This window comes from Neolamprologus multifasciatus, chromosome 6 (genome assembly GCF_963576455.1).
Source record: "Neolamprologus multifasciatus chromosome 6, fNeoMul1.2, whole genome shotgun sequence".
NCBI classification, from domain to species: Eukaryota; Metazoa; Chordata; class Actinopteri; order Cichliformes; family Cichlidae; genus Neolamprologus; species Neolamprologus multifasciatus.
In genome coordinates, this window is record NC_140444.1 from 648,824 (window position 1) to 661,589 (window position 12,766).

The 12,766-nt window shown below is 53.0% G+C and overlaps 1 protein-coding gene across 8 annotated transcripts in view; it reads left to right on the forward strand.

Annotated features, from left to right (window-relative positions):
* The window catches only part of meis1a (Meis homeobox 1 a), a 26,621-nt gene extending 14,239 nt beyond the window's left edge, over positions 1-12,382 (forward strand). For 6 of the 8 annotated variants that reach the window (XM_085162534.1, XM_085162531.1, XM_085162532.1 and 3 more), the window contains 5 exons: positions 5,917-5,993; positions 9,559-9,617; positions 10,769-10,858; positions 11,082-11,190; positions 12,005-12,382. In XM_085162534.1, coding sequence (XP_085018660.1) covers positions 5,917-5,993; positions 9,559-9,617; positions 10,769-10,858; positions 11,082-11,190; positions 12,005-12,025 — 356 coding nt within the window. In that variant the 3' untranslated portion in view covers positions 12,026-12,382. The remainder of the gene's footprint in view (positions 1-5,916; positions 5,994-9,558; positions 9,618-10,768; positions 10,859-11,081; positions 11,191-12,004) is intronic. The other 2 variants (XM_085162533.1, XM_085162537.1) reach the window with 1 other exon arrangement.
* The last annotated feature ends 384 nt before the right edge of the window (positions 12,383-12,766 follow it).

A 12,766-nucleotide genomic window follows, 5' to 3' on the forward strand; every position in this document is an offset into this window, starting at 1 on the left:
TCAGGACCCGTGACCTTTGACCCACCTAACGCTCACAGAATCACTTCCTTTAACTCACTTCTAAAGAGTTTGAGTTTGCGGCGTGACGGGTTCACGGTCTGCCAGGACTGATTGACGGCGAAGAGACGCGTGGGGTCTGTGTGGACGTGTGCGAGCTGATGTCAGACTGAGTGTTGTTTACGGCCACCATCTTTAATTTTAGCGCTTTGTCAGAGGCGTGCGTGTGTCGGAGGCTCGTCTTCCCCTGAAGTCAAACATGGACTCCAGTGAGCCAAAGCTCATAAACGCCACACCGCAGGCGAGCTGTGTTTACAGCGCACAGCGACCCGTTTACACGTGCGAGGGTAACACTCGGCTGTTAACGAGTGTAATTCGCCTCCTCCTGCTTTTACAAACTCGAAGCTTCGTGCGCCGTCGCTCGTTTACGGTCAGCGGCTCGTTAAAGCGCCGCCCACAGACTGCGGCGAGGCTCCGACGGCAGCTGGAACGACTTTCCGGGTCCGAGAGGAACGACTCAGAGACTTCAAAGCAGCGAGGGCCTCCGCGGTTCAGCAGGAAGCCCTGACGCTGACCCCACCCCCCCGGCTTCCGACTGTCAGGGGTCAGAGGGCGGCGGGACACCTCCACCCATCCATCAGCAGCTGTTTACAGCCTCAGAGCTGCAGATGTGGAAGAACGCCAACACGTGTGCTCCCCCCCCCCACACACACACACACACACACACACTAAATCCGAGCCGCACCAAACAGGAAGTCTCTCTAATAACGCCATCAGACATCAAACGCCCCTAATGGGAAATCTACCTTCACCTCCATCTGGTCCCGGCGGCTCCTCCCAGACTCCGTCCATCATCGTGTCGCCCCTCCCCCCCGCCCTGAGCGTACAGTCTGATGTTCGGCGCCACAGAGTGAACAAATGGCGAGCATTAATGTGAGCGTGATTGTGTTTACGGCCTCGGACCGCACAGAGGAACGCTCCGTGTGAACGCGGCCTCATCATCATCATCGTCATCATCATCATCATCGTCATCATCATCATCATCTGTATTAATCGTGTCGTCAGCGTCAGCAGATGAAATCCTGACTCCTTCATCCCGCCACAGCGTCAACTCTGGTGACATCATCAGCTAACTGACCTGTGGCTAACTTAGGGTAGCAGGCTGGTCGTCATCCTCGCTATATGAACCTATGACACGGCGGAAACGCAGGCCTGGTTTTATGCGAGGGTGGTGAACACGCCATGTCCTGCGTCCAATCACAGGAGAGCTTAGAAGGACCCCCAGATAAACTTATTGTACTTCCTGTCCTTGAGCACAGGAAGCAGCAGCTCCTTCAAACACATTTTATCCACGTGAAGCCGCTTCGGCTCCAAAGGCTCCGCCCCCAGTGCTCAGAGCAACAATCAGGGAGCGCTTGCTTCTGCCTGCCTCCGGCTGCAGACTCACTTCTTCCTGAGCTGACACTTTGAGCCCTTTCAGAGCAAAGAAGGCGGGGCCAGCTCGTGAGGGTGGAGGCGTGTGCAGACGCAGATCTGGGGTCAGCGTTCGTCAGGAAACCTTTTGTGATCAGAGGCGCTCCATCAGCGGCGGCTCTGGGGCTTTGCTCACAAACAAAGGCCTCTGTGAGGGAAGGCAGCCTCACCCTGCAGTGAAAACATCATCCATTACCTCCGTGACAGCCCCTCCGGGGGCCCCGGGGCCCCGCCCTGTGCGGGGGTCGCCTTTATTGACCTCTCACCCCCTGCCAGCCTCCAGCATTCAGAAACGGTGCCGCATGTGGCCTCATACATCACACGGCGTCCTTTCTTCCCTCACAGCAAATAGAAGAACGGGGTCAGGTTGGGGCCAAAAACATGGCCGCAGTCACACGCTCGCAGACCGCCGTGTAAGACCCAGAGCGGAGGCCTGTCCGTCTGTTAGTGACATCACAGCAGCCGCGTTATTGGTCACATGATGTCATCGAGAAACAGCACAAACACAAAATGTGTTTCCTGAGAACGACGCGAGAAAATGACACACGGATGATGATGATGGTGATGATGGTGATGAGGATGGTGATGGTGATGATGATGATGGTGGTGATGATGGTGATGATGATGGCGTTGGACGGCGTCCTGCAGACGTGCTGGGATGTAAATAAACTCCAGTCACAGATCAACACTTTGTTTTTGTCCCAGAAGCAGCAAAACATCAATAATTGATTTTATTTACAGAATGAAGATTTGATCTATCAGGATCACACAGACACACACAGACAGACACACAGACAGACACAGACACACACAAACACACACAGACACAAACACACACACAGACACACACACAGACACACACACACAGACACACACACACACACACACACACAGACAGACACACAGACAGACACAAACACACACAGACACAAACACACACACAGACACACACACAGACACACAGACACACACACAGACACAAACACACACACACACACACAGACAGACACACAGACAGACACAAACACACACAGACACAAACACACACACAGACACACACACAGACAGACACAAACACACACAGACACAAACACACACACAGACACACACACAGACACACAGACACACACACACACACACAGACACACACACACACACACACACACAGACAGACACACAGACAGACACAAACACACACAGACACACACACACACACAGACACACACACAGACACACAGACAGACACAAACACACACAGACACAAACACACACACAGACACACACACAGACACAGACACACACAGACACAAACACACACACAGACACACACACAGACACACACACAGACACAAACACACACACAGACACACACACAGACACACACACAGACACAAACACACACACAGACACACACAGACACACACACAGACACACACACAGACACACACACACACACACACACAGACACACACAGACACACACACACAGACAGACACACACAGACACACACACACACACAGACACACACAGACACACAGACACACACACACACACACACACACACACACACACACAGACACACAGACACACACACACACACACAGACACACACAGACAGACACACACAGACACACACACACACAGACAGAGACACACACACACACACTGTCATATCTCTGTGAGCTGTCTGTCTGAACACTCACAGTGTCCGTCACAGTGCTGCCCCTCAGCTGGCTTCCTCAGGTTGTCCAATCAGAATCCAGCCCTGCAGTCTCAGCAGCAGTGCAGTTCAGAGGAAGAAGCTTGGTGATGAAGATGAGGATTAGAGATGGGTGGATGTTAGTTACATTTCTTTTGCACAGTTACAGAGTCGTGTTGGTGTGGGGGCTGACTCCGCCCTCTGACTCCGCCCTCTGACGGGGGCAACTGTGGTTTCCGAGCTGCGATGAGCTCCGTCTGTAAACAGCCCGGGGTCTCTGTTTTCCTTTAACTCATCCAGTTTGTGATGAAAACCTTCCCCAGAGAACGCCGCTCAAATGTGACGAAACGGCGTGCTGATTGTGGCCAATTAGATGCTGTTTAGGACAATTACCTGCTATCAGGTCACAGAGCTTTGGCAGGAGGACGGGACGTTTCCCTGCTCGCCACATGAAGGAGGAGGTGCTGAAAGAAACCTGCCAGCTCCTCCTGCCGCCACAGGACGAAGCCTCTCAGCCTCTCGCTGCTCCTCTCTCTATTTACGCCGCCGCCCTCAGAGGCGTCTTTAATACCACCGTAAATTTATCACCTTTAAACAAACCCTCGATTAGGGCCCCGAGAGACGGCCCGGCTCAGAGGGAAGCCCTGTAATCCCGCAGTCCCACAGAGTCCCACAGAGTCCCACAGTGTCCCACAGAGTCCCACAGTGTCCCACAGAGTCCCACAGTGTCCCACAGTGCCCTACAGAGCCCTACAGAGTCCCACAGAGTCCCACAGTGTCCCACAGTGTCCCACAGAGCCCTACAGAGCCCTACAGAGTCCCACAGAGTCCCACAGTGTCCCACAGAGTCCCACAGTGTCCCACAGAGTCCCACAGCGCCCTACAGAGCCCTACAGTGTCCCACAGAGCCCTACAGAGCCCTACAGAGCCCCACAGAGTCCTACAGTGTCCCACAGTGTCCCACAGAGTCCCACAGTGTCCCACAGTGTCCCACAGTGTCCCACAGAGCCCTACAGAGCCCTACAGAGCCCCACAGAGTCCCACAGTGTCCCACAGTGTCCCACAGAGTCCCACAGTGTCCCACAGAGTCCCACAGCGCCCTACAGAGCCCTACAGAGCCCTACAGAGTCCCACAGCGCCCTACAGAGTCCCACAGAGTCCCACAGAGCCCTACAGAGCCATACAGAGCCCTACAGTGTCCCACAGAGCCCTACAGAGTCCCACAGAGTCCCACAGAGTCCCACAGTGTCCCACAGAGCCCTACAGAGTCCCACAGCGCCCTACAGAGCCCTACAGAGTCCCACAGAGTCCCACAGAGCCCTACAGAGCCCTACAGAGTCCCACAGCGCCCTACAGAGCCCTACAGAGTCCCACAGAGTCCCACAGTGTCCCACAGAGTCCCACAGTGTCCCACAGAGTCCCACAGTGTCCCACAGAGTCCCACAGTGTCCCACAGAGTCCCACAGCGCCCTACAGAGCCCTACAGAGTCCCACAGAGTCCCACAGAGTCCCACAGAGTCCCACAGAGCCCTACAGAGCCCTACAGTGTCCCACAGAGCCCTACAGAGCCCTACAGAGCCCTACAGAGTCCCACAGAGTCCCACAGAGTCCTACAGTGTCCCACAGTGTCCCACAGAGTCCCACAGTGTCCCACAGTGTCCCACAGAGCCCTACAGAGCCCTACAGAGTCCCACAGAGTCCCACAGAGTCCCACAGTGTCCCACAGAGTCCCACAGTGTCCCACAGAGTCCCACAGCGCCCTACAGAGCCCTACAGAGCCCTACAGAGTCCCACAGCGCCCTACAGAGCCCTACAGAGTCCCACAGAGTCCCACAGAGTCCTACAGAGCCCTACAGTGTCCCACAGAGCCCTACAGAGCCCCACAGAGTCCCACAGAGTCCCACAGAGTCCTACAGTGCCCCACAGAGCCCCACAGAGTCCTACAGAGTCCCACAGAGTCCTACAGTGCCCCACAGAGTCCCGCAGAGCTCTGACTCTGCTACAAACCTGCCTGTCAGTCAGTCGGCCTCCTCTCTGGATGAAAGTCCTGCTTTGTCGACTGTCTAAAGTCAGTGACAGTGTGGGGCTCCATCACTACGAGTCCCTGTTGGTCTGCACATCTGGGTGTCTGCAGACTGGAGGGTGGTGTTAGTGGAGCTGCTGCTCTGTGGGGCCGGGCGCAGCAGCTGGTTTCAGTCAGCGCAGCAACAAACTCAAGACATTATTTACTGTTCATGGCGCTGCTGAACCTCGTTAACATGAACTTTACATGAACACCCACCCCTGACCCCCACCCGAGCCCCCGGCGTGTTATTTAAAGTGCTGTTTTCCACAAACGTTGCTTTGACACATTTGGCACAAGCTGAGCTGCAGCCGGGACGCCGAAACGTCTCAGAGATACAGTTTCACTCACAGCATAGAAAACAAAAGAAATGTTAAAACTGAAAAACACTTCATATGTCACCGTCCACACCTGCAGCTGCAGAAACTCAAACTTTACAGAACAGTCACTGAACTTCAGAGGATCAAACACCGTCTCAGGGATTATTTTAGTTAGTTTATCTGCAGACGTCGTGTGTTTAAATCCAGCTGATCAGCTGTGATCAGAGTGTGTTTCAGTAAAACTCACACACACACACACACACACACACACACACACACACACACACACACATAGTCCCAGGATGCTTCCTTCACTGCTTCCTTTGTTAATTGCACTGATGTTGGTGTGTTTTGTCCCCCTGCAGCACCCGTACCCGTCGGAGGAGCAGAAGAAGCAGCTGGCTCAGGACACCGGCCTCACCATCCTGCAGGTCAACAACTGGTGAGTCACCAAGCAGTCGCAGGTATTTATGGGAGGGCTGACCTTTGGCCCCACCCTGAGCCTAATGAGTGGGGTGGGGGTGAATTCCTGCTGGGTTTCCTCCTCTCTGCTCTCAGGAGGATGGAGATGCTTAGTTTGAGAGCTAATTGGAGCTCTGAGGCGGAGACCTGAGGGATGCTCTGCTGGGAGTATGCGTCACCTGCACCTGTGCTGATGTTGTCAGTAGAGTGAATAAATGTCTGTTTCTCCAGCACAGCTGCTCTGTGCCCAAATAAACTCGTCACTAACGGCAAAAGTCTGGGTGTCGAGGAGGAGGCTAGGAGAAGGAAGCAAGGAGAGGAGAAGGAAGTGAATTCAATTCAGCTTTATTTACACAGCGCCGAATCACAACAACAGTCGCCTCGAGGAGCTTTATACTGTAAGGTCGACCCTACGATAATACATCCAGAGAAAAACCCAACAATCATATGACCCCCTATGAGCAGCACTTTGGCGACAGTGGGAAGGAAAAACTCCCTTTTAACAGGAAGAAACCTCCAGCAGAACCAGGCTCAGGGAGGGGCGGGGCCATCTGCTGTGATTGGTTGGGGTGAGAGAAGGAAGACAGGATAAAGACATGCTGTGGAAGAGAGACAGAGGTTAATAACAGATATGATTCAGTGCAGAGAGGTCTGTTAATACATAGTGAGTGAAGAAGAAACACCCAATGCATCATGGGAATCCCCGGCAGCCTACATCTATTGCAGCATCACTAAGGGAGGATTCAGGGTCACCTGGTCCAGCCCTAACTATATGCTTTAGCAAAAAGGAAAGTTTGAATCTTGAAAGTAGAGATAGTGTCTGTCTCTGACGCTGGTCCCGAGTGAAACGCACGGCCGTGAGGTCACACTGCCTCCGGTCCCGTTACCGTGGCAACAGTTAAATGTTTGTCAGGAGAACGGCTCGTTGACGACTTCAGAGTCTGACGCAGCGAGCGTGAAAGCTTAAGTTTAATAAAAGGTCTTCTCGCCAGGCTCCAGTGATCCTCACGTCAAAAACAGGAAGTCGAAAATATCCGATTACTGTAGAGAAACAAAACCAGCCCCCACCACCTCCACCTGTGTCGCCATCCCTCCAGTCAGAGAGGCCACGCCCCGCACAGGGTGTGAGTCTGTGGGGCTGGCTCACTGCTGCCTCTGCTGGTCGTCGGGTTGGCGTGTGTATTCGTGTTTTATGAAGATAGAAACAGGGGCTTCTCTCTGATTTGCTGCCTCTGACTGTGACATCTCGCCAGTTGCCGCCTCACCGATCCAGGAACACACCATGGCGAGGCTGGGCACGCTCAGACCGGTCACGTCTGTTTTGTTTGGCAGCTCGTTGCCTAGCTTCACGTGTTGCTCGTTTGTCTGCTGACGTGGCGACTAACTCGTGAACTCATGACACGGACGCTGCGGCCAACGTGAACGCTCCGACCAGACGAACTTCCCGCCTGTTTTGCTTGTGTTTGTTATGGAAAGCCTGTGAGTGATGGCGGGGATTAAGGTCGCCACTTCCTGGACCGCTGTGATTGGACGGTTTGGACGGACATCGAGGTGAATTCATTCGCTCGATGATTCGTGTGAACGAGAGAAGTTTATTATTCAGACATGACACGTTAAACTGTGTGTGTGCGTGCGCACGTGCGTGTGTGTGTGTGTGTGTCTGTGTGTGTGTGTGTGTGTGTGTGTGTGTGTGGTGATTAATAGATCTGCTTTGTTTAAACACTGACTGTACAGAGCGGCCCGAGCCCGCCCCTCCCTGCCCCTCCCCGCCGGGCGGTGGGGGTCAGGAGGTCGATCGTCCTTTGAAGCTCCGCCTGAAGTTTTCAGAGAAATCCGGTTCTGGTCTCGTTGTTTTCCTCTGGCTTTAAATGTGTTGGAGTGGTGGTTGGAAGGATTGTGACCACGGCCTCGCACGCGGTCCCAGCTGTAAGACTTTCAGTCGTCCCGGCAGGTCGGTTCTGGAGGTCTGAGGAGCAGGATGGTGTTTCCTGTCTGAGACTTGGAAACGGCTCCTCGCAGGTTCTTGAGCGTGCCGGTTCCAGCAGTGACACCTGTGTGGTGATGGGCTCGCGTCCTGTGGGAGCGTACGTCTTCTCTGCAGTTGACCTCTGCAGAGTGACCATGTGACCTCTGTAAGAGGCCGACCGCACCGTTGGACCATTAAACGCTGGGACTCACTCTGTGCTCTGTCTCCCGTCTCGCTCCTGATGGAGGATTTTCATCAGTTTTCATCACTAATCCATCATGAGTTCATGAGAAGGTTAAGCATACTCTTCCTCACCTACACGTTCTTTGTTCTCAGCCTGGCAGGAAGGTGGGGAAGAGGGCGGAGTTATGTAGTCCAACAGGTCGACAGGATGTGATGTTTGCTACTGAAGGTGGAAAAGGTTTTAAATTTGTGATTGTAACAGTTACATCGATGCTGCGATTATTTCATGTGCTGACTCGATGAAAAGTGGAGGACTGGCCCCGCCCACAGTGTTACCTGCATTTCCACCATGTTTCAAATGGCTCCTCGTGTCTGAATTGTGCTGCACAAATACGCCCTGGTCATTATGTCACTTCCTGTTAAAGTCACGCACTCGTCATGTGGCTGAAAGCTTCCTGTGCAGCTCTGCAGAGCGCGTGCATCGAGCAGAGTTATGACGTCACGTTTGTTATTTTGAACATTTCTGAGATGATTCGTCTTTTCTTTGGATGTTGACCAAAACCAGATTCACCAAAACGTCCAAATGAAACGGCGACGTCGGCGAGATCTGAGGCTGTCGGCGAGCTGCACTGTGCAGTGCGAGCGACGTTTATTTCCTGTTTCGTGTTTCCTGATGAGCTCGTGCAGCCTCGTGCTAACGGGCTGACTGACCTGGAAATATTCTCCTCTCATCCCCCCCCCCCCCCCCCCCCCACTGCATACCTTTATTGGTCCCCCAGAGACAGCTGTGGCCTTTGTTTTTCTGAAAAGACCCCCCCTCCCCCCGTTGAAATGGCCCCCCCGCCACCCGGGGCTCAGGAGGACATAAATCAAGTAGGAAACCACGGAGCTTTTACTTGAGGCTGGGGGGGCTACATCGGTCTTTAAGTCGAGGAAGACCAGAATGGGGGGGGGATGACTAATGGGAGTAGCTGGGGAGGTCACAGGAGGTGCCGGGTCGGAGGTCACGCATACCAGGATGATGGCTTTAAGAGTGTATTTAGGAGACGTGGCCAGTGCTCGCCGACGGCTTCCCATTGGTTAATCTCCAGGAAGTGATCGATTGATTTGTGCTGATCATGTTAAACATCTAACACAGTTTCTGTTCTGCATTAAAAATGTCCAAACTGGATTTTAGACATTTGTTTTGCACAGTAACAGGTCACGCCTGCGTCGGGGCTCTCGCCTGCACCGAGGCCGCCATGTTTGCGTCAATGATGGTAAAATTGAAACCAGAGTTTCCAGTGAAGCCAGTTTGAGCTGCTGGGTGTTTAAACTTAACCTGAAGCAGTTTATCAGTAACGAGTTTGTTGTTGTTGCTAAAAACAAACTCTGACTTCTCTTCTTGGACTTCCAGGTTCATCAACGCGCGGCGGCGGATCGTCCAGCCCATGATCGATCAGTCAAACCGAGCAGGTGAGCTCTCGCAGGTGTGTTAGCGGCTGTTTCCATTAAATCAGAATCTCCTCCAGTATCCGTGCTCTTCCACCGTGTCTGCATGAGTTTCCCAAACACCCGGCTGGGGCTGGAACGCCAGTGTTCATGGGAACTCGCTCCGCGTGTAAGGCGAGCTGAAAAAGCGGCGTCTCGCTCGGTTCCTCGGAGCGTTGGAGCGAGCGGAGAGGCTTAAACTGTGAATGGCTTCTAAACCGCGGCGGGATTATCTCCAGACAAAGACGCTAATCGCTTTGACTGACCGCTCCATTCAGCGTTTGGAGCCCGGCTGAAGTGGCGCTAAAGTCCTGCGAGCCTTTTGGCCCTCGAGCTTTCTTAGCATTAACCCCGCGGCTGACTTCCTCACAAAGGTTTGGAGACGCAGCTGAAAGACGGCGGTGAGAAGCGGCTTCAGCGAACGAGGCCGATTCCACCACGAGGACCAAAACCTCTCCGTTCGTGTCCGACCGATGGCCGCCACCACCGCGAGGACGCCACAGCTGCTTTATCAGATGTGGCGTTATTCCAAAGGTATTTCCTTTACGTTTCGCCTCTTTTCCTGACGCAGCACGAGTGAAAACATCGTATGATATTTGGAAGCTGTGGTTTTCTGTCGAGTCGTGTTTTTACTCACAGCAGAGTGAAGGAGGCTTCGTGAAGCGTTTATTAGAAGCAGCGCTGACCTCCGATTAGCTGCGCACAGGATCTGCTTCTGCTCGAGCCCGCTGACGCAAACCCGACGCTTCCTGTAACCAGGGGCGCCGCTCGTAAAGGGGGAGGAGCTAACGCAGCTGGCCTCAGATGGATGAACTGAGGGGCGGCAGTCAATCACATAAAGGAGGATTATTTTGGACTGTGGATCATGCAGAGCTACTCTGCACAGACTGTAAGTGTAAAAACAAAGTGAACACTTTGAGTCTAAAGAAGACGGGCGGGAAAAAGATCACGGAGGGACCTGATTGGTGCTCAGGTTCTCATGTCGACAACCGTAATAGGCTGGATTTTTCCTGGTGTTTGCGTGTGGACCTGAACACGCCTTTGTGTGGCGGTGTCAGCGCAGGCCGGCCGACGGCCTCGGGTCCCGACTCCGTGCGCCCTCCGCCATTAAAACGAGCTGTCGTCTCTGTCCGCAGGGAGCCAAGCGCCGCCGTACGGCCCAGATGGCCAGCCAATGGGAAGCTTCATGGTGGACGGTCAGACGCCCGTGGGAATCAGACCGCCTGGTAAACACACACACAGCTTGTGCTGCTGTGGGTTTGATTGTTACATTATTGCAGAATCTGCACGTTGAAATCAACACAGAGAGGGCGGCTTATTGTGAACTGAGCTTCATGCAAAGCTACAGTCCAGGACGCGCTGCAGAGATCCCAGTCGTGGCTGATTTCATAGTTTCAAAAGCTTTTATTTACACAGGTGTGTGTGTGTGTGTGTGTGTGTGTGTGACAGGTCCGATGGGTGGTGTAGGGATGGGCGTGGAGGGACAGTGGCACTACATGTAGCACCTCCGCCTGCACCCAGCAGCCTGAGGAGGCGCCCGGCGTCGCAGGAAACCACCGTGAGTGACCCCACGCAGAGCCAGCACTTCCTGCATTCTCTTCAAATTAAAGGCGTTCTAGTGTTTTCAGTGGACCCTTTGCTGCTTCAAAGGGCTTTTACTTTGAAAGAAATCTTTAGACTTTCTTGTATCTGGATGTTTGAAGTGAATCTGCTGCTATGAAGACGTGACAGAAACACCCACAGCCTCGGCGCTGGCGGCGCTCAGCCGACGTCAGCATGTCGCTCGCTTTGGATCCTGAACGGCTCCAACAGCCTTCATCTCCTCCTCTCAGCACCTCCTCACTAATTAAAGCCAGTTCCCTCTGATTAAAGGTCAATGAATCCTCTGAGAGCCGCTGCACGTTCAGTCTAATGAACTGATCGTTAGCGAGAGGCGCGCTCATCTCTTTATTTGATTACACAGAGTCCAATTACTCTGTAAGCAGTTTTTATTATTAAGCAGGAGGGAGGAGGAGGAGGGAGGTGAAGTCATGGAGACACAAGTCAACCAGATTTTCTTCTCTCAGCTTTTACTGACGATGCAGCTGTGAGACACACACACGTGTGTATTTATATCCTTGTGGGGTCATCTCACTGACATCATGCTTTTCACCATCAAACGTGAATCCTGACCATAAACAACCTAATCGTAACTAAAACCACATTTTGAGTGGCGAAGCTGTTTGTCCCCACAAGTATAGTAAACTACCAATTTTTGGACCCCATGAAGATTTAAATACCTGTATACATACACACACACACACACACACACTGGTTTCTGAGGCTACGTAGGGCCCTCCTCCTGATCTTGACCCCCTTTGTTTCCTCTGCAGGACTCTGATCAGGTCTGCTGACCCCATAGCGTGGAGCGGGACCCCACGCCTCTTCACCCCCTGCCCTGTGGGCGTGGCCTGATGAGGAAACACCTGAGCTTGCCTCTGTTCTCGGCCTTCTCAGAGTGCTCCACGGACTAAAAAGAGAAACGTGAGGACAGACGGTGATCGTGACGGCAAAGACGAACACTGTCCACCGCGCGTTTCTGGATTTGATCACTTCCTGAGATGTAATCTCCCAGAACGGACAGATCTGCAGCTCGGCTTCCTGTCTGCGCTCGCCGATGGACTCCTGAAGCCGTTTGCTCTGCAGACAGACAGTTGTGGACCGTAGAGCCCTGAGACCTCCCACTCCGTAAATAAAACTGATTCTGTGGATTTCTGAGTCTGATCTTTGACTCCTGCTGCGTTCGGCGCCTCGCTGAAATAAAACGTCAGCGCTGCAGTTTATTGTCCAGCTCAGCTGGGACACGTTTATCCAACAGTAAAAAATAACAAAAAAAACTGAAGTAAAAAAATAAATAAATGGAGAATGAAACTTATTTTGAACTGCAGGCGACATTCAGCTCCCGTGGATCCGGTGCAAAGATGTTTAACTGCACATGTAATCCTGAAATATGATCACGTGATTCTTGCAGCCTCATCATGCAGCTGTTTGTCTGCGTGATGAAGGAACACATGATGTGTTGCTGAGTCGCTCGGGTGTCGCGACGAGTTTTTATCGGCAGGAAAACAGATTAAAGTCCAAAGTTTCTGCCGTCC